Source organism: Leptonotus elevatus, chromosome 2 (assembly GCF_054856555.1).
Source record: "Leptonotus elevatus isolate MCC_2025b chromosome 2, RoL_Lele_1.0, whole genome shotgun sequence".
Lineage (NCBI taxonomy): Eukaryota > Metazoa > Chordata > Actinopteri > Syngnathiformes > Syngnathidae > Leptonotus > Leptonotus elevatus.
The window spans coordinates 40,738,748-40,758,588 of NC_141240.1; the positions used below are offsets into that span (position 1 = coordinate 40,738,748).

Below are 19,841 nucleotides of genomic sequence, written 5' to 3' on the forward strand. Positions count from 1 at the left end.
CTGATTCAAGATTTTCTTTTTTGTCTTTTAAAAAAAAAATCTGATTTTCCTCTTCATTTTTTATTTGTTTAAGATTTTCATCTACCTTTAATGTATTTTTCTGACAACTTATAAATTTGGACTCTGACATTTTTAAAATATTAAATTATTACTTTTTTTTTTTTTAAATCTACATCATTAACTCATTTGCTCCCAAAAATTTACGTTCCGTTTAAAATGTTTGAAGTGCCCCAAAGACGTATTTATAAGTTTTTATGTTGTTGTTTTTATGCTAGAGCATACAGAAGGCTTTGATGCAGCCTCTCAACTGCACAGACGGCCAGCGGGTGGCAGAAGAGTATAAGAGATCAACCAGAACCATGTTGTAAAAACTCACATTTCTAAATAGATTTGTGAATAATGATGAAACTTAACTATATTCTAATGCTAATTGCTGCAAAACGGAAACAGATAGAAATTTACTTTTTTCCCGGATAAGAGAAGAAACTTATCTTTCTTTTGGTAGGTTCCATGTTTTTATAGAAATAGAACACAATATTCTGTGGGCTTTGCAAAATTTGTCCAAATCCAGTAAAACAGCCCAGAGCGAAGGGGGTTGTTGCTTAAGTGCTAAAATGGCATTTAAAGAATATTTTATCTAAAAAAAAGAGATGAATATTTTTTTAGAGAGAGAGAGAGAGAGAGAGAGCCGCAGGACAGGGACTAAAAGGCCACATGTGGCTCCAGAGCCGCCGGTTGCAGACCCCTGCTATAGACAGTTGGATTGAAAAGAAAAGTTGAACAAAAGTAACGTTGTCACTCCCCCGTGACGGTAAACGTTTGGAATTCTATCGATTCCTTCCCAATGTCAAGTGTTGTTTACAGAGCGATAAGTCAAGTCCAGAGTCGAAACTGCAGCAGCCGACCGATCCCATGGAAATCTCCAGCACTCCATTCAGGTACTTTCCTTCCTGCATTCTTCTGCGGGAGCACACCTGCGGGGCTCCCTCCCATTTCGTCTCACGTTGGCGAGGTTGATGAAGCCCATGTAATCCGAGCCGCAGCCCCGCGGACTGAAAAAAAGGGACGGATAGCCCCTGCAAGCGCTCATCGGGTCTGGGATGTCACGGATCATGGAACGCCGCGGCTTCCAGTGCGCAATTAGGCACAACGGAAGAGTTGTGAGGCTGCAGACGAGACACGAGATGAAGAACATTTGGCTCCTCTAATTAGAGAGCAGAACAATCTGCTGATTCATGCTCGACGCTAATGACAACGCCACGAGGAGGGATCAGGAAATGCTCCAAGTCTGCACTTTCAGGGAGGATTTCAAAGTAGAGCAAAAAATGTTGGGAACATTTTTCGAGTGCTGTCACTATCGAATAGTTTTTGAGTTGATTAAACCATCGATGGTTCAATCGATTAATCCACTGATCGGATACCGTTTAATTTTGGATTCAAGTGTATTACAAAAGTCTGCGATTCCATTCAGAATCAATTTCGATTCAGAACGATTTTTGATTCAAAATGATTTGATTGACAAGGATTTCTGCTTCAATTTGTCATCATCGACTCCAATCTGACTTGCTAATGCTAATTAGCACGCTACTCACAGCACTTTGATCACTCGAAACAACAACTATTCATACAAAATGCTTCAGGAATGTTTACAAAGAAGCATGTTAACATTACTCACCAGCACTTGCTCTTCCTACGCTGGAAAAAAACACTTTTATTGGCAACAGATCATAACTTTTTCTTTCTACTCTCTAATGCGGCTACAACTTGACAATGTATCAGAAAGCGCGGAACCAAATTGGGTACAACATGAACAGTGCTCCTAGCAAAGGCACGCACAAACAAGGGCAAGACAGTATGAAATAATTTAAATAAAATTTAATAATAGATAATATATAATATAATATAATATAATATAGATAATAATAAAATTTGCCGCATTTAAAATCGATTCTGAATCTAACTAAATGAGAATAGATTTTTTTTGGGCACACCCTTAGTTGATATGCTGAAATCAAAGTATTTGGACTATTTCAAATGATTACTCGATTATTAAAATAGTTGTCGATTAATTTGATGACCGATTACTTGTCGACGAGTCACTTCATTTTGACAGTTTTTGCTTATCAAAAGTATGACCAGTCTGATCTCTGTTCCAAAAAACTGAAGTCGTTTGGCAGACGTGATGCTGCTCAGCCGTTTTTCGACTTTGAGTTCAAGCGTTCACTAATGGACGGACAGGACAGTCGAAACTAACCTGAAACTCTTACATAACCTGGTTAATGATTTCCCCGGAGAGGCCCGCTTGCTTTATCAGATGTTGTGCTGGCGTGTCGAATGAGGGTCTTGGGCGGGAACCCGAGGACAAGCTGCGTGCACAAATGCCTCAGGTCCAAATTTCGGTAAGGAATCACGGAACGTCGGCGTTTGGGTTTGTCAAGAAGGGGGAGCTTGAGGACCCAAATGCGGGAAGACAGGGCAAGGAGGCAGAGGTTCGATCAAAAAAGGGATTTTAATTTCTACAAAGTGCTCTCTGCGGGTCGGGGATGAGGTCCTGCCCCAAGTGGAGGAGTTCAAGTATCTTGGGGTCTTGTTCACGAGTGAGGGGAGGTTAGAGCGGGAGATCGACAGACGGATCGCTGCAGCGTCTGCAGTGATGCGGACGCTGTATCGGTCCGTTGTGGTGAAGAAGGAGCTGAGCCGAAAGGCAAAGCTCTCGATTTACCGGTCGATCTACGTTCCTGTCCTCACCTACGGTCACGAGCTGTGGGTCATGACCGAAAGAACGAGATCCCGGATACAAGCGGCCGAAATGAGTTTCCTCCGCAGGGTAGCCGGACTCTCCCTTCGAGATAGGGTGAGAAGCTCGGTCATTCGGGAGGGACTCAGCGTCGAGCCGCTACTCCTCCACGTTGAGAGCAACCAGTTGAGGTGGCTGGGGCATCTGGTTCGGCTGCCCCAGCCACCTCAACTGGAGGCCCCGGGGACGACCCAGGACACGCTGGAGAGACGACGTCTCACGGCTGGCCTGGGAACGCCTTGGGATCCCGTCGGAGGAGCTGGCTGAAGTGGCTGGGGAGAGGGAAGTCTGGGCTTCCCTGCTAAAGCTGCTGCCCCCGCGACCCAACCCCGGATAAGCGGAATTGAAGACGGAACGGGAACGGAATTTCTACAAAACAAAAGGCGAGATCTAAATTGCACGGAAAAACATAACATGGAGAAAACAACAAGGCAAAAACGGGCAGCATCACAGGGGGGAAATACAACAATGACCCGACACAGACAGAGGGGAGACAGCAGACTAAATACACAGACTAACGACACAACGAGACACACCTGGGGCAAGACACAAGTGGCTGAGGGCGCTGATTGGATCACATGAGGAAGGGCAGGATTACACACTTAACAAGACCAAGGGAGACACACAAGGAAAACAGAACCCAAAACACGACAGGGTTGGCTTGAGTTGTAACAAAAAGACACAACTGGCATGAGGCGGAGGAAACAAACAAGCGGAAGTTAGCTTGTGCATTGTCGTCTCCAAGACAGATGCGGATGCGGCAGACCGTGGGCGGCGGCGGGTCATCCGGCACGCGAGCAGCCACGCAAATAAGGACAGCTGGCCGCAAGAGGGGCCGGGTTCCGACAAACAACAGCAGCAACGCTCACTTCCCATCAGCAGAAATTGACAGAACAAAGAACAGCAACATCCCGCGCGGCCCACCGGACACAGAAATAAATAACACGCTCGTGTTACGAGTGTGCCCATTTCGTTGACTCGCACGTCTCATGTGTTTTGGGAGTTGAGATTGATCCTGCACTTTTGGCCTCGTGTAGATAGATAAATAAATAGATAAGATAGATAAGAGTCCATACGGGCCAGAACATCCAGACTGGCTAACAGCCCCCTTTATACACAATAATAACATCCAACAACAATAACTTTGAAGCGCTTTGCATTGTTGCAGAATGTCACTCAATATCCATTTGTACCCTTTTTACTTACTTAGTTATAAAGGATCCGGTTTTGCACTGATGTCATTCTCAGGTATCTGAATATTTTTGCTCTGCACTTTATTAATGACAAGACCTTAAGTTGCGCTGAAGTCTTTTGTTGTACTACGCCCTATTCATGTGTCGAATGTTGTTTATTTTATGGGTATTTTATTTTTGTGGGATTTTTTTTGCACTTGACCAACTCTGCTGTATGGATGCTCCAAAAGGGACGTTTCGTTTTCCTTTTGGTGACAATGCCAATAAATAAGCGTGACTGCGTCTCTCTTACCTTGACGCACAGTCTTCAAGACGATGGGACCTTTCGTGCACGCGATGACGGTTAAGATGTCGTAGAGGGGTAATCCGGACGCGGGCAGCCCCTCCACCTCCAGTACGAGCTCGCCCTCGTTGGGTTTCGCACCCTGATGAAGGACAGCATCCTCTCGGACGTGTCCGATGTAAGCAAACTGTCCATGTTCGGCCCCGCCGCGCAGCTCCACGTTCAGCTCGCCGTACGCGTCCCGCGCGATGACGCACTCGTTGACTTTGCCGGTCCAGTGGTTCTTCTTTTGGATGACTTTTGACATGGCGACTCGGATTCAAGTGGAATCCCGTCGAGAGCTACAAGAGAGTCGACGTACGCGGCCCGGAGGTACTTCCGACACTTGGAAAAGTTCACAATTCCAAGTTGGAGCCTTTTTTTTTTTTAACTTCGCGTCCTGAACCGAGTCAAGCTGCTCCAGGTGCACGCTGCTTGCCATCGTGACGCTTCAAGCCCATTTGTTTGTCTGGATTGGTGTTGTTGTCAACAAACGCGCTCTGATGACCCGCAGTGGCATCTCATCCGCTCTCTGGTTGTTTCTCGCATCCTCCACTTTTTGCGACGGTTCCTCCATCCGCTGCCAAAAGTATCTTGTTCCAAGTGAAATGAAAATGATAGCAGTTGGTTTGAGATTGACCGGCGGCGCCTTTAAGCAGGTAGCGCAGGATGCGTGCAGGGTGAGTGGCGGGAGAGGCGCCTGCGTCCGCCTCCTTGCCTGCCGACGCCCCGCCCACCAACTTCCAAACGCTTTGCAACGCTGGCCGACAATCATCCCGACGACCGCAAGAGCTTTGACTTTTTATTCATAAATAATGGACATGTGTGCTAGTAGGCTGATGGAGAGTGGAGGTTGCAGGATCAAACTCAATATCAGACATAATGGCTGTCACATGGACAGAAAAGTAACATTTCTTACTTTTTAGGCCTATTTCAGGTCATTTGTGTTTTGAGTCTTTAGATTTTCTGGTGACTTTTTATTTCCTGCATTTGAAAACTTTATTCTCCTTACTTTGTCCAAATAAAATTGTAAGCTGTTTATTCTTATAGTGTAGTGCAGCGTTAATGTTAAAATTGTCTAATAATACAGCGACTTTGAATAATGTGAAATATACTTTTTAAATAAAGCTACTGCCTCACTTTTTTTTTTTAGATCACTTGGGCTTATTACTGTCATGTCATGTTTGTCATGATTTTGATAGTTGGAGCGCTAAGAATTTTTTCAGTGAAATTTTAGTCTTAAACGTTTCAGAACCACTGTAGACTGAACCGTTTACATACTTGGACTAAATCTAAATTGAGACCTCACATTGCCAACGTTCAACCGAAGTGAGTAAACATTTGTATACATTCTTTGTACACATTCTTGCAAGTCACTCGATATGCTGAATGTGAATTTTATCGGACGCTTCTAATAACTTGTTTTGTTTGAATTTAATTGCAGGAAATACTTTTTCCACTGCTTACATACACACAATAATGATTCTAAGTCTGGAAAAAAAGTAAATGCAATGTAATAATAATGTTGTTTCTTCTGTGATCGGAAAGTCAGGTGTGTCAGGTGAGAAACGCATGCCAGTGCCACTGCAGGCAAAACAAAAAGTCTCTCAGCGTTTCGGCGGACGTGGAATAAGTGGAGCTCTGCCACTGTTGCGGTACGAGGGCAGTGGCCTGAATAGGCGAGTATGAAAGGCAGCTTTCCATCCCATTTCATCTCAATGTTAAGTGCTGAGATGCTCGTGGTTCATCGTGAGCTGTGCCACTTTTACCTTCTTTGTTTGTCATGCCAACGATCCGCACGCTTCTGGCTGCGTCTTATATAGTGACCCGCAGCCTGCACGGGGGATGTTCTCCATTTTACTTCACGTCGGCTCGCCCCATCATGCCCCTTTCTCAGCGGGGCTAACGGCCCGTTTTCCACACTGTCGCTGTGTTTTTCATCTCGCCCACTGGTCCAACTGCCGTCGTCTGAAAAACAACAATTTACATGCACATTTGCTTGACTACTTGTTAATGTTCCGAGTGTCCTGACATGTCGCATCTGTCATGCTTAGAGATTCAAATAACTAAAATCGAGTCAAAGGAAAGCCATCAGCTTTGTTTTTGTTTTTGAGATACAAACGAAAACAGCAGAGGCCCCACCATTGAATCCTGTGGAACACCATACGTTGCGTTATACATGTCAATTCATATTGCACATATTCGTCTGACCACTCTTCTTTATTTATTTTTGCTCCACATTTGACTTTGTAGTATGAAGGGATTACAATGATAAAGAAATCACACGACGTACCATCACAACAGTCAAAAGTCGACGACTGAGTGCACCAAATTCCCTGCGGCACAGATAGGACAAGCAAAGAAATGTGATCGGATCGCCTGCATCCGATGATGGCCAAGCAGAGCGTATCATCACAAATCCTATGAGTCGGGTGTTTGTTTTGACCTCAGACAAACCCCTGAGACCGACTCACCCAAACTCTGGGGTTCAATCGAACCAGGTTAAGAACCGCTGTCCAAAACAATGAATGTGCGGAAAAAAATAATGTCTTATTAATTTATTGAATCTTACCAAACACAGATTTATTAGTGGCTGCATTGCATTCATGATTACATCAATTCATTCCAATGAGTTGCTTCTATGTCAACGTTTTGGTATTCCTACATATTAGGGCTCAACCGATTAATCATCCGGCAATTATAATCCTTCAAACAATCGGCCAATTGAGCCAAATGGCCGATTATTTCCCCCTTAAAACGTTATCGACCAACATCGGAAACCGTCGTTTCCGACACTGTGACACTGTACACTGAATGCACCGTTTTGCTTGCGTAGCATTAGCAACTAGCAAGTGTGTAGCGTATGTTATTGTGTTGTGCCCCAAGCGTCGTTTAAGATGTTTAATGACACCACAGTTGGAGTTAACTGTAAAACTAAACACTTCGACGTTAAGAATAACATACAAAACGTTTCGTTTTTAAAACATTGCTAGCCTAGCGATAATGCTAAAAGCGAAGGGAAAATCCCATTCAAATGCTAACAGAAAATTAGCATCGACTTTGGGGGTGTTTTTCCTTCAAATGACAAATATCCACACACAAATGCTAAATGCTGTGAGAACACATACCCACAGGTGAGAGAACACTATGTAAAGACACAAATTCTTCCCAGTGTGAAAAACGAGTTCAATCTCAACTTTCTTTTGTATTCACTTCAAGTGTGTACGCCATGTATGCCCGACACCACACTGCCATCAGTCAGTCAGTATTTGTTCTTACTGTTTTTTCAGTTGCTATTATTTTAGTTTATTCTATTCTCATTTCACTTACTTATTTTATTTATTATTGTCCTTTCAAGTTATATTTAAAGTTGATATTTCAAGGATTCAAAGACTTTCTTTTCTGAAAATTCAAGCATGAAAACATCCAAGGATATATATATATATATTTTGTGACACACATTTCCACATGACATGGCAAGAAATACAAACCCGGTGGTCCCAGGTTAGCCCAGGAAGTCCCAAGACTTGCAAAAATAACACAAGATTTAAGTATATAAAATAAAAGGTTAATGCTTTACAGCAGTTGTAAACAAGTAAGAATGGTTTTAATATTGACACATTAACTATATTAATCTTAATAGCGAAAGTTTGTGATACCCATAGAAAAGGAATTGGGAAATCAGGGGGGGTAATTTTAAGCATGGTATATATTTCTAAATAATCGGCAGATTAATCAGTAATTGGTATTTTTTTCTGCCAAAAATTGGTATTGGCCTCAAAAAATGCATATCGGTTGGACCCTAATATATATATATATATAATATATATATAATATATATAATATATATATATAATATAATATATATATATATATATAAATTATATATATATATATATATAAATTATATATATATATTATATATATATATTATATATATATATATTATATATATATATTATATATATATATATATTATATATATATATATTATATATATATATATCCCTACATCCCCACCCAGACAAAGAAAGATTACAACATTCGTTTAGTTCATTTAACATTGTATGGCTGGTTCATTGGTCCCATCCTATAACAACCAACAGATACAATATAGATTCACCTATTGACATCGGAGACTTGGCATGGTGTATCACATATACATCATATAATAATGACAAATGGTCCAGCTATGATGCTAAAAAGACATCAAAGAAATATTATTTTGACAGAGTAAGTTTTCGATGTTGAGATCACACTACCCACAGTAACAATCTGCCTTCAGCACGGTGTTTTGTTTTATAAGAAGCAGTAATCTGGTGAGCAAATCAAGAGTCAACAATCAAACCAGAAGAGTCAAATATTAACCAGCAAGTTCAATGCAATATATATTTGTCATGGTGATAGTGACCAGAGAATAACAATCAAAGGTGCAGTATTAAACAATCGCTGGAGCCTATTGTCATGCCTGCATGTGTTTTTCTATATAACATTTCTTTTGCCAGTCTCAGTGTTTCTACATGCACATTCTACCTTTACATTTACACACATAATATTATAAGTGTACTGTATGGCACCAAACACAATGGATGTTTTCTTCAGGCTGAGTGACAATGTAACTTTAGACCAGGTTTTATTGTGATATTTATATGGAGTGTGAGAGAGAGAGAGAGAGAAATACATTTCTCAAAAGGTTAGGCCAAAGTATTCCCATTCCTGTCCTATCCTCTACCTCCCCCATGTGGTAGCGTTCCAGAATGCAGCAGGCTGAATTATGAGAGCGACAGACGACAGACATGACAAATGTAAACACTGAAATAAATAAAGTATTGCATAACAATAATTATCTGTTTTCTAATTATTGCGAAAATCATTAGCATGATCAGTGTCATCACATAAAGGAACATAATTATTGTTAATAAAAAATTAACATCCGATTAATGGTCATTTGAGTCAAAGTGTGTATAAAACTGGCAGCCACTGTTGTAATCAGTAACCCAGTAGCTCTCATTTTAAGATTACTAAAAGAAAATACAGTGAAAAGAAGATTTAAAAGTGAGCTTAATCATACGCATGAGGCGCGTGTGTTTGAATGTTGTTCTCTTTTTAAATGCAATGCTGCCCCCTGTTGGCCAAACGCGATGACGCATCAATCAACTTACACAACTATTGTCTCCAATGTGAAGAATGTGTGGTCTGCGAACAAACCACAACATAAGTGCTGCATACAAAGGTTTCACATTTTCTTGGTCTTGCCAGCTGCGATGGAACATTTTGTGGTTTGTTTGTTTGTTTGAGAACAATAACAGCTCTGCTTCACTTCACTCCATCATGACTAATAACAAAAGAAAAAAGAAAAAGAAAACATCAGATGGAGTTACATACATTCTGTGTTTGCCATCATCATCCTTGAATTCAAATCTCTGTTTTCTTGGAAGTTAAAACAAACATAAATTTCCAAAGTCAAAGACATGAAAACAGTGGTGACAAGAGTTTTCACTTGATGCTAACAGCTCCAAGAAAGAAAAAAAAAAAAACTTCCTGAACTTGTGCTTTTTCCCATGGCCACCAACAGAATTGCCTCACAAGGGGTGTTAGGCCAGACAGGAGTGACGTTAAGGTCTGCCTCGGCAATGTGGGAAATGGCGAGCTGGTATCTATATAGCTTGTGGGTCAAAAGTCACATGGCAAATGTGAGATTGGCCCCAATTGCGGGTTAGAAAAGGAAAAGCTTACATTCAAGCTCACGTTAGCCAATGTTTGCTTAATCAAACAACTTGAAACAAACCCCTCGACAGTTTTAGTTCTCACTCACAACATTATTTCGTTCCAAGAACTGCACAGAGTTGTTTGTCCATGTTTGAAAATGAACGCCAACTAGCTTGTAGCACGAGCTGATGGAATGAGAATTAAAATAATCATTTGTGTACTCAGTTGATGATCGGGCTTGTCGATTCTGCTGGCGCGAGTTAATTGGCACGCGCGAAAAAATATATAAAAAATGAAACTGATCAAATGTGGTGAGATAAAAATGATATGTTAGCACATTTGACGTTATGACGGTTTTCAGTGGTTCAGTTATTACAGATTGATTACGCTGTTGCTGGTTTTCATTTGTGATCATGACTTTAATAAAAGGTTGACCTCACTATTATGTGGGTTTGCTTGCTAGTTGATAGAGATAGACAGATATGGTTGTTGTTTTTCAGGACTGATACCAATGCCGATAACCGATATTTGGAGCCGATATTCATTTTAACTAAAAGGGAAAATATCGGCATCAAAATTTGAAAAAATGACTTTTTTGTGAATTTTAAAGCATATATTCATTGAACAACTTTAAGAGTTCATAAGATATTGGAGTTAAAAAAAACAACAACCGTCAATAGACATCTTTGTTTTAAAAATGTAACAAAAAGTTCCAGGAATCTCCCCTGGGGCAGTGGCATGTTTTCAAAAGTTAAATCAAATCTTAAACAATTGTTTTCTACAGTAAATAAAGTATTCCAAAATATCTGAGGTATTACATTTTTACTTATCTTAGTTTTGATTTCAAACAAAGGTTCCCAGGGGGCAGCAGCATCTCAGAAAAATTGAAAATTGAAAAAAAAAATGTTTTTCATTTATTAACTTTTTTTTTTAATGGCTCTATTATTTATTGGCCATATGATTCTTCAAAATGGCAGATGCCGATTTCCGTCAAATTATAAATATTGGTGCAGATAATCGGCCCGGCCAATAATCGGTCTATCCCTACTATTTTTGAATTCCTTGAATTCTTTGAAGAAGAAAAAATCAACTAAGAATAGATTGTAGTTAAGTTAAACCATTTTAAGATACAACAATCCTCGTCTGCGTGCCCGAACAGCGTGCTGCGTTCTGAAATCAACTATTTACTTCGCTTTAACCGGCTGAACTGTGCTCCGTTTTGGGGGCAATGTGAAAAACAAACGATCAAGTGAAGCTCATGCAGCGCTTGGAGCACATTTGCAAACGCACCCACGTGTGCTGCCAGAGTACAGTATGAGTCTATTTAGTCTTCATTTTGCATTTTCAAAGTAAAAATGTGGAGTGTGATAAATGTTTTAGAAGGTTGGGAACCATGTGCGTGGGGAGTGAAATGGAATTCAGCGTTTAGCCCCCTCCCCGTATGATATAGTTAAGCCATCTTTATTTATAGGTGAATTTCTGTGAAGTACAGTTTGACCTTTGATTAAAACAAAAACAGAAAAATAAAATAATAATTGTATTTTTTTTGAGAGGGTGGGGGTTATGTCTCTACTAAGCCATTTTGACCCCCCCCCCCCCCCAAAAATTTTTTTTTTTTTTTTGTTTTACATTTGTTTTAATCAAAGGTCAACCTGTACCTCTTCCACAAACAAAATAATGTGATTTTCACATCTTCATAATTGTTGCATACCGTTGAATAGAACAAAATCCTCCGTCGTTACGCGAGTAAAAGCGATTAGTCAATCTTACCGCCGTGGTCTTGTGCGTCACGCAGCCACGCTATCTTCTCCTGGAAGGTCTGCCCGCAGTAACCTTATTTTCTTTTGAGGCTAACCTCTGACCTCTGCCGTGGCTGCTGAGAACCCTCCCCATATCTGCTTACTCCGCTGGGTGGTCAGTACAGTACGAAGAACACATGACTGCAGGCCGACAGGTCAGATAGTGTGGGAATCCTCCCAGGGCTCAAATCCACTGAGAGCGAGCCTGCAATGAAAAAAGTGTTGGACGTGTTTGGTCTGTGGATCGCAGCAAGACACGCAATCCCAAATCATAATACACTCACTATGCGCCACGCTCACTTGCCAACAATCACAATCAAAACCTTCGCAGATGTTCACTCTTCATATTTGTCTGTTTTAAAGGAAATATGCACTTCAAACGTGGGGGGGGGGGAAAGCAGTCAATTGGAAGTAACTTGGAAGTGAAGCGAATCCATTGAACGCTTGACGTCCGTTCAAATGGTAGCAATCTGCAAAAATCTGCTCCATGTGAACCCCCTGCTTTCTGTCCTAAATGCGATCCATGAGGTCAAAGTGCAGACATCTGACTGGGACCTGTTTATCACAGTGGGGGCTACGTGACCAATGGAGAAGTGCCAGGGGTGGGGGGCGGGTGGGTGGGGCAGTGGAACCACAACTCTTTTTCCAAGCGCTCATCTCTAGGAAGGCTCCCATCCAGAATCGCTGTCACCTGCGTGCGGCGATGGTATAAAACCGTCGGGATGGTCAGACAACTCAGCCAAAGCTTCGGCTCCCTCAATTGCGGGACTCGCCATTAATCGAAAAAAAGGGGATCCAATCGTCTTCATCCGTCATCTATCGGAGGCCTTCGGCATTTTTCCTTCCTACCATGGCAGCGTTGACGGCCTATTGGGCATGCTTGGTTGCCGTGTCGATGACAATGAGCACAGGCCACTCTTTGAAGAGGTAAGCGGCTTCTTGATTTGACATCAGCTGCCACTGATTCAGATCAACTGACTCCAAAAGCACCCATTGATTAATTGATGATCAGTCCAGGGTGTCCCGCAGAATTAGAGCAGCAAAGGTGGGATACGGCCGTACCTGTGTGCTTTTACACAGCGAGCTGGCAATTCACAGGTTCTATACTGCACTCCGGATTCCATATTGCACAACTCTATATAGCAACTGATTCTATATATGGAATTCCTTAGATAATATATAAGGATTAACATCCAAAAAGACTCGGGATGTTCGATACCATTTTTTTTCAGACCGACGACAAAGTTCCCCACAAAAAAAACGGACAGATTTTTTTTAAAGATCTATATATGAGTCATTTGACAGATACGTTTGTCCGATGATGTCCATTTTATGAATTAGCATGTCGCGTGACATAAAAGACATTTTGAAATAGACAGGAGTTTGTATCATCCACAAGATAGTTCAGAGATAGTTAGATCCGGTTTGTACTCTCGAACAACTATGTAAAAAGTTTGCCTTTTAGCAACTGGTATGTTGTGGTCATTTTTGGACATCATGTGGTTTATCACCTGAAAAAAAAGAATATTAATTTTGTCCAACAAATAGAATTTATTATAATTTTACTTGTGTGGCTAGCTAACTTGTTTTGTTTAGATGGCCAATTGATAGCCTCATAACTTTGATTTGAATTGAAAATTTTGTGTGGTGTGACCAACCATCATTTGAAGCGACCATTGTTGAAAGCTTTCAATGATAGATGTATGCCATACAAAATATAGATAGAATACTGAATTGTAGATAATAGTAACATTTTAGATAATCGTAAACAATAATAAAGAATACATATTTGACGTGTTTTTATAATAAATTAAATGTGCTGGCTCTGGTAAAATCCTTCTCCATCAATGAGCCATGTGATACGGAGCCTCTCTGGTGCCAGTGTATGATTTTTCACCCTCCTAATCTGTAGTGATGGGAAAATGAAGCTTCATGAAGCACTTGTAATATTTTTTCATGCCTCTAGATGCCACTCTTGGTTGAAAGATGCAGTGGAAATGTAATCAATTTCCTTTGCACTAGCCTTTATATTTATCCCAAGAGCACCATCTAGGGGAGTCGAAAAATATCACAAGTGCTTCATGAAGCTTCGTTTTCCCATCACTACTAATCTGTACCCACGGTTTAGCACGTCAATAAGAAACGAATAAGAACACTCGGATATATAGTTTGATTGATTTAAAAACTGGGGTAGTGTGAAACAGGTGAGAAACTCCATGCCATTTAGATTTTGTGGAAATGAGAGCCGTTGAAATCAGTGTTTTTTTGATACTGTTGGCAACGAGGAAACCAGCGTCTTCACCAATGCACAACTGTGAAAACACTGCCATCTTCAGGCCAGAAAATGCAATTCCGGTATAGGTTTTATAATACGGGATGATAGAGGGCAGCTGCTGTGGGGCTTCCTGTCCCAACCAATCTGTTTTGGTCGGTGAGGTATCCTCGAAGAATCGCCTTGCATTTCTTCTTTTATTCTCTTTATGGCAATTTTAGCACAGAGAGCTATTTAACAGTATCCTTTCCAACATGACGTCACGATACCGTTTAATCTTCATCTGTTCTTTGTTTCTTAATGACGTGCTAAACTGTGGGTACAGATGAGCAAAAACAAAAATTCATACCCTGCCACCAGAGGGGCTCCGGAATGACTTAAATTGCATGAAAATAATGGCAATTTTCTATTTTTTTTTCATTTCTAATATCTAGTTCCTGGTCGTAAAAAGGTCCCAAGCGGATGGCCGATACCAGTATTAGCCACCGTCAAGAGTACCGATACCTGAAAATAAGGCTGGTGTCAATAGTCACCCATCCCTAGAACCATGGTTCTCATTTAGTGCTATATACTACCATCGCATAACGGTTGGTTCTATGTAGGACCACTGTGCACGTAGCACACCGTATAGCATCCAACAGGGAGCAGAATTCTGTAAAAAAATAAAAATAAAAAAATAACCCTTTGAAAAGGGTCTACATATACTGCAATGTTAGCCACCGCCTTGAAAAAAGCAAGCCTAATAATTTCTACCCCAGATAAATTACACGAAGGAGAGGCGTGAGGACAGACCGCACAGATGGAAAAAAAAAAAAAAAGTGATTTTGTTTCAACTTTTGCGTCCAGCTTTTGACTTAATCTTGGGAATTTTTACTTTTTTATGTCTAGGATCAGACAGTTAAGAAGTCTGCATTTTATTAGCGACTGGGAGCTGGAATGATGACCAGCAAATATAGCATATATAACCGCAACAGTGTGTATCATTCTTTTGTGTTCTTTCAGCAACCATGAGCGCCGGGATGTTTTTCTTCTGCCTCAGAAGGACTGAATTTCCCCCACTTGTCTACTCTGCTTCCAGAATAAGCTTGAAGAAGATGCCGTCTATCAGGGAGACGCTGCGGGACATGGGGGTTCCGGTGGAGCAGGTGTTGACGGAGTTGGCGCAGATGAGCGCGCAAGACTTCAGCAATGGAACTGCTCCCACTCCTCTGACAAACTATTTGGATGTGAGAATTTGGTCCACGCAGTGTCAAAGGAATTCATACCATGTGTTCCTTTGATCCGACATTAAAATGTCAAGATTAAGATCTGACCCTTTGACTTGAAATATTCCGGTTGTCTGCGTCATACTGTCAAGTGGTGGATTTCATGGCCCAAATGGGATTTTTGCAGCGTGAACATCCATTTGTCCTCCCGTGTGCTCACACAGACACAATACTATGGAGAAATCAGCATCGGCTCTCCGGCGCAGATGTTCAACGTGGTATTTGACACGGGCTCAGCCAACCTGTGGGTTCCCTCGCAAAGCTGCTCCCCTTTCTCCACCGCCTGCTGTAAGTATCGCAGGAGGAACGTTTGTTTTGCATTCGGGTTCCCGCAACGTCAGTCGACTCAAATGAACTGTGACCTTTCAGTTACTCATAACAGGTATGACGCCTCCATGTCTCGCACCTACATGGAAAATGGAACAGGATTTTCCATCCAGTACGCCTCAGGGAACGTCAGGGGATTCCTCAGCGAGGATGTGGTTGTGGTGAGTTCACAGTCCGCAACCTGTGTTGTGATTCCACATACTGCGGGTAGCGGAATGTAAAGCGCGTTGAATAATGAAGCTTTACGGGTGGTCCGAAGTTTCCTTTTAAATTCCTTTCCTTTGGCTCAAACAAACCTCTTACACCGTAAGAGCTGAAAAAAAAAAACACTCAGACATGTTCACATTTCCTCCATACAGATAAAGTGAGGCCAACTAAACTTAAAAGATCAACACAAACACAAATCTAGTCAAAATCTTTCAGTTCTTTACCTTGCCGCTTTCAACCGGGCTAAGTAGCTTATGAATTTGCTGTGCGTGAAACTCTTTCTACCTCTTCAAAATGTCTCGCGCTTCAAATCAGTTTGCCGTCTCCGACGTTCCTCTACTCTACCCCATACCTTCAAAATAAACTTCCGCTCAAAGAGGAAGTTAAAAACTAAAAGTTCCAACATTGACAGAAATTTAGAAAATAAACCCATTGTGTCATTTACAAGCACTATATGTAAATGAAATTAAGTACCACCGTCCGATACTGCCAGGGCCGGCCGGCCGGCCTCGGGCATAGGCTAACTAGGCGGTCACCTAGGCCGCCATCTAGTGGAGGGGGCACCAAATTGCAGGGCAAAAAAAAAAGATAACAAATACCCCCCCCCCCTCAGGTTTTCTAAAATAAAATATGTAAATGACCCTGCTATCATTTTTGTTTTTGCATTTTTGTATTGCAGAATTGCGTTGTTTTTATTGTGCTATTATAATATAGTTGATAAATTTATTTTGAAGGATACAGGAAAAGGTCTCATAAATCGGTAGGAACTGACATAAGTAACCGACATACTTAGTTGTGCCGTCTTCCAAGTGGTCTATACTCTCTAAGCTAATAGCATTCCGCATTCCCACGCAATTCCAATTTTTTAAAACCATCATGATGACTTGACAACAGCATGTGATAAATATGACCTGTGAAAAATAATCATCCTTCTCTGGCCCCATCTTCTGCCTCTAATTTGATATACAGTGGACCCCTGCTATTTGTGGGGGAATGGGCTCTTTGCACAAATCAACTCAGTAAAACTCAGTACCACTCCTTCATTTCCTGTCTTTCATGATTGGACAAACTGATTAATCCAGGTGTGCCTGACCTCAGTAACCACGTCGACAATGGCCAGACACATATGGATTAATCAATTTGTCCAATCATGAAAGACAGGAAATGAAGGTGTGGTATTGAGTTCAGGAAGTAGTGGATTTGTGCAAAGAGCCCATAGGGAGGGGCCGTGCTGGCCCAGAACTAGCAAAAATTGACGCCCACTGAAATGCATTGCAATTATTATTATTATTTTTTTAAAGAAGACAGTGTGTAGGACTTAGTGCCATCTTGTGGTGAACTAATAGAATGCCATGATTTTGAAGCTCTAGCACTGTGAAGTTATTCTCCTTTGGGTATCCGAAGAGCAAAGATGGCGGCGAAACATGTCAACCTCCTGTAAGGCACGGCGAGGCCTATGTAATATAATTTACAATTCCTAGACTTACGATTATATCATTATACTACTGCCCGGTGCCCCAATCGACCACACTAGAGGGCGCTGTAATGAAATAATCATGACCTTTACATCATATTTAAATATAATGTACAATATTATAGTGCAATTTTCTGACATCTCCGGGAAAATTATTTGATATCTCAAAGCACCGTTTGTGAATTGCCACATTATTCATGAAAGCTGCGGTCTGAAGAGTGCATATCTGTCAGAATGACTTCCATCTCAATCTCTTCCTTGGAGGTGGGTGGAATCCCCGTGGTCCAGGTTTTTGCTGAGGCGACCTCCCTGTCTGCCATGCCTTTCATCTTTGCAAAGTTTGACGGTGTCCTGGGGATGGGTTACCCCAATGTAGCCATTGACGGTATCACTCCAGTGTTTGACCGCATCATGTCTCAGCATGTGCTCAAGGAGGAGGTGTTCTCCGTTTACTACAGCAGGTATGTTGAGGTCAACGGAACCACTCTCACTTGCATTGGTCCACTTGGGTGTTTTTCGGAAATAACCCCAGACACAATCATAATGGATTAAGGGCTTAACAATAGTCAGGTTTCTATCCAATTGTGTCGAATTTTTTGTTAAGAGAATTTAGTGCTGAAAATGCGCAAAACGGACATGCGACTTCTGCCCGTTTCCATCTGTTCTTCTTTTGCAAATATTGAGAGGGGACTACGCCGCTGTAGGTGGCGCTATACACCGGAGATGTGATCAACCAGTCATTTAAAAGACCAGGAAGCTACTGCGCCGTGCGATGACGTCGTATGAGTTTGCTTTTGTAATTTGTGATAAACCGTAGCGTTTCTTTGCGGTTTTCCATCTAAAATAGCATTAATATTCGCTTCTTTAATTCATTCCAAAAAGATTTATTTTTCGGCGTCCCACCAAACATACCTTACTTTATCGTCCGACATTGCTTTGGGACTACAAACGTACGTGTGACGTAATATACGGTCAAATCGTGCCACGCCACTGATTATTTTCATTGCCAAATTTAATATTTTCCTTTATTCGATATGCTTCCAAAATCACCCCCTCTAAGCGTAAAAACATTTTTGCAAATTCTAGGCCCTTTCTCAAATTTTGCCCGTTTCCATTCAGTTTTATTTTTGCATTTCTTGAAAATTAAATAAAAATGGGTGGATGGGAAACTAATAATGTGTGAAATGCCATCTGAAGAACTTAAAATATCACCAAAGTCTAATTTTTATTATGTGATACAATTATATTTGACATGCATCGTTATGTTTGAGTAAAACAGGCTGTAATAACAATAACATTGGTAATAGTGTTAATGAATACATAAAAACTGCAACCAAGAAGTCAGTCAGGATGAATCATAAAAATAAATAAATAAATAATTCTTGCTCTCCGCGCTTTGTCACACTTGAAAGTATTTGATTCAGTTCTGCTAAGCGGAGAGAAGACGTCAACCGCTGTCCTTGTCGGAATGAAAGATCAAAAGATTAAATTTCAATCACTTTTGCTGCGGAAAGAAAGTTGATATATAACATTTGGAAAAAAAAATATCCTGGAAGAGAGTGCATTGGTTTCAGGGACCCCCAACATTCCCCCGGTGGAGAGCTGGTTCTGGGAGGCACAGACCCAAACTACTACACTGGAACCTTTAATTACGTGGAGACCAAAGAGATGGGCAAGTGGGAGGTTGTGATGAAAGGGTATGTTTTCATAAGCTCATACAGCACAAAGTCCACACATAACATCTGCTTGACAGTTCATTTTTCATTCACTCTTTTAGTGTTTCCGTGGGAGCAGAAATGATATTTTGTGCAGAAGGCTGCACAGCTGTGATCGACACAGGCTCCTCCTACATCACAGGTCCGGCCTCCTCCGTGTTTGCGCTGATGAAAAGCATCGGAGCTCAGCTGGATGAAAGTGGTGTAAGTTTTTTTGTTTTTACACATCCAAAATAGTTTCATGCTGAAAATATTTGCCCTCTAGAATGCCCTGCCCATCATTGCACCATACCTGATGTTTTCAATCAGTACAAAGTCAGCTGTGACACTGTGAAGGCATTGCCAAGTATTGCTTTTCACCTCGGTGGCCTCGAGTACTCCCTCACGTATGAGGATTACATCCTATGGGTAAGTTGGATAGCGAATGCTGAGTCGTTCAAATTGATAGCATACCAGTCAGTCACGGATGATTTGTTGCGTCTCCAGCAATCCCAGATCGAGGGGGACGTCTGCATTGTTACCTTCAGGGGCTTGGATGTGCCGCCCCCTACAGGTCCCATTTGGATTCTGGGAGCCAACTTCATCGCCCGCTACTACACTGAATTTGACCGTCGCAGTAATCGGATCGGCTTTGCTGCAGCAGTTTGACAACATTAATAAAGAACGCTATTTGCAACTTCCTTCTCCCGTCACCACACCTTTCAATTCTGTGGTTCAAATACCGTATGTAGCCAATCAACCACCAGTCGCCAAGTTTTGTT

The 19,841-nt window shown here is 41.4% G+C and overlaps 2 protein-coding genes and 2 long non-coding RNA genes across 17 annotated transcripts in view; 2 read left to right on the plus strand and 2 right to left on the minus strand.

Moving 5' to 3' along the window:
- The window catches only part of LOC147180043 (membrane-associated guanylate kinase, WW and PDZ domain-containing protein 1-like), a 120,447-nt gene extending 115,438 nt beyond the window's left edge, over window positions 1–5,009 (minus strand). For 5 of the 13 annotated variants that reach the window (XM_086069171.1, XM_086069167.1, XM_086069166.1 and 2 more), the window contains exon 1: window positions 4,283–5,005. In XM_086069171.1, the coding sequence (XP_085925297.1) occupies window positions 4,283–4,580 (298 nt within the window). In that variant the 5' untranslated portion in view covers window positions 4,581–5,005. Of the gene's footprint in view, window positions 1–4,282 lie in introns of all 13 variants that reach the window. The other 8 variants (XM_086069170.1, XM_086069175.1, XM_086069174.1 and 5 more) reach the window with 4 other exon arrangements.
- On the plus strand, window positions 2,000–3,774 carry LOC147180046 (uncharacterized). Its single transcript, XR_015094114.1, has 2 exons — window positions 2,000–2,399; window positions 2,827–3,774. It is a non-coding gene; the product is annotated as an uncharacterized LOC147180046 (long non-coding RNA).
- Window positions 5,010–5,923: 914 nt separating the features above from the next.
- LOC147180047 (uncharacterized) lies at window positions 5,924–16,226 on the minus strand. 2 transcript variants are annotated; one of them, XR_015094057.1, is made up of 3 exons: window positions 16,116–16,226; window positions 11,792–12,025; window positions 5,924–6,280 (listed from the first exon to the last, which is right to left on the minus strand). It is a non-coding gene; the product is annotated as an uncharacterized LOC147180047 (long non-coding RNA). The 2 variants fall into 2 exon arrangements; XR_015094056.1 differs by lacking the exon at window positions 5,924–6,280 and adding an exon at window positions 9,252–9,647.
- ren (renin) lies at window positions 12,563–19,841 on the plus strand. Its single transcript, XM_086068317.1, has 9 exons — window positions 12,563–12,747; window positions 15,171–15,318; window positions 15,522–15,645; window positions 15,727–15,845; window positions 17,630–17,826; window positions 18,940–19,062; window positions 19,143–19,284; window positions 19,390–19,488; window positions 19,567–19,841. The coding sequence occupies exons 1-9, from the start codon at window positions 12,671–12,673 to the stop codon at window positions 19,726–19,728; spliced, it is 1,191 nt and encodes a 396-aa protein (XP_085924443.1). The 5' UTR covers window positions 12,563–12,670; the 3' UTR covers window positions 19,729–19,841.

Excerpts from the sequence above, each read along its gene's own strand:
- ren (XM_086068317.1), top strand. The coding sequence starts at position 12,671 with ATGGCAGCGTTGACGGCCTATTGGGCATGCTTGGTTGCCGTGTCGATG. Across the intron at positions 17,827-18,939 it reads TTCTCCGTTTACTACAGCAG|GGACCCCCAACATTCCCCCG; the intron begins GTATGTTGAGGT and ends CATTGGTTTCAG. Across the intron at positions 19,285-19,389 it reads CTCAGCTGGATGAAAGTGGT|TACAAAGTCAGCTGTGACAC; the intron begins GTAAGTTTTTTT and ends GTTTTCAATCAG.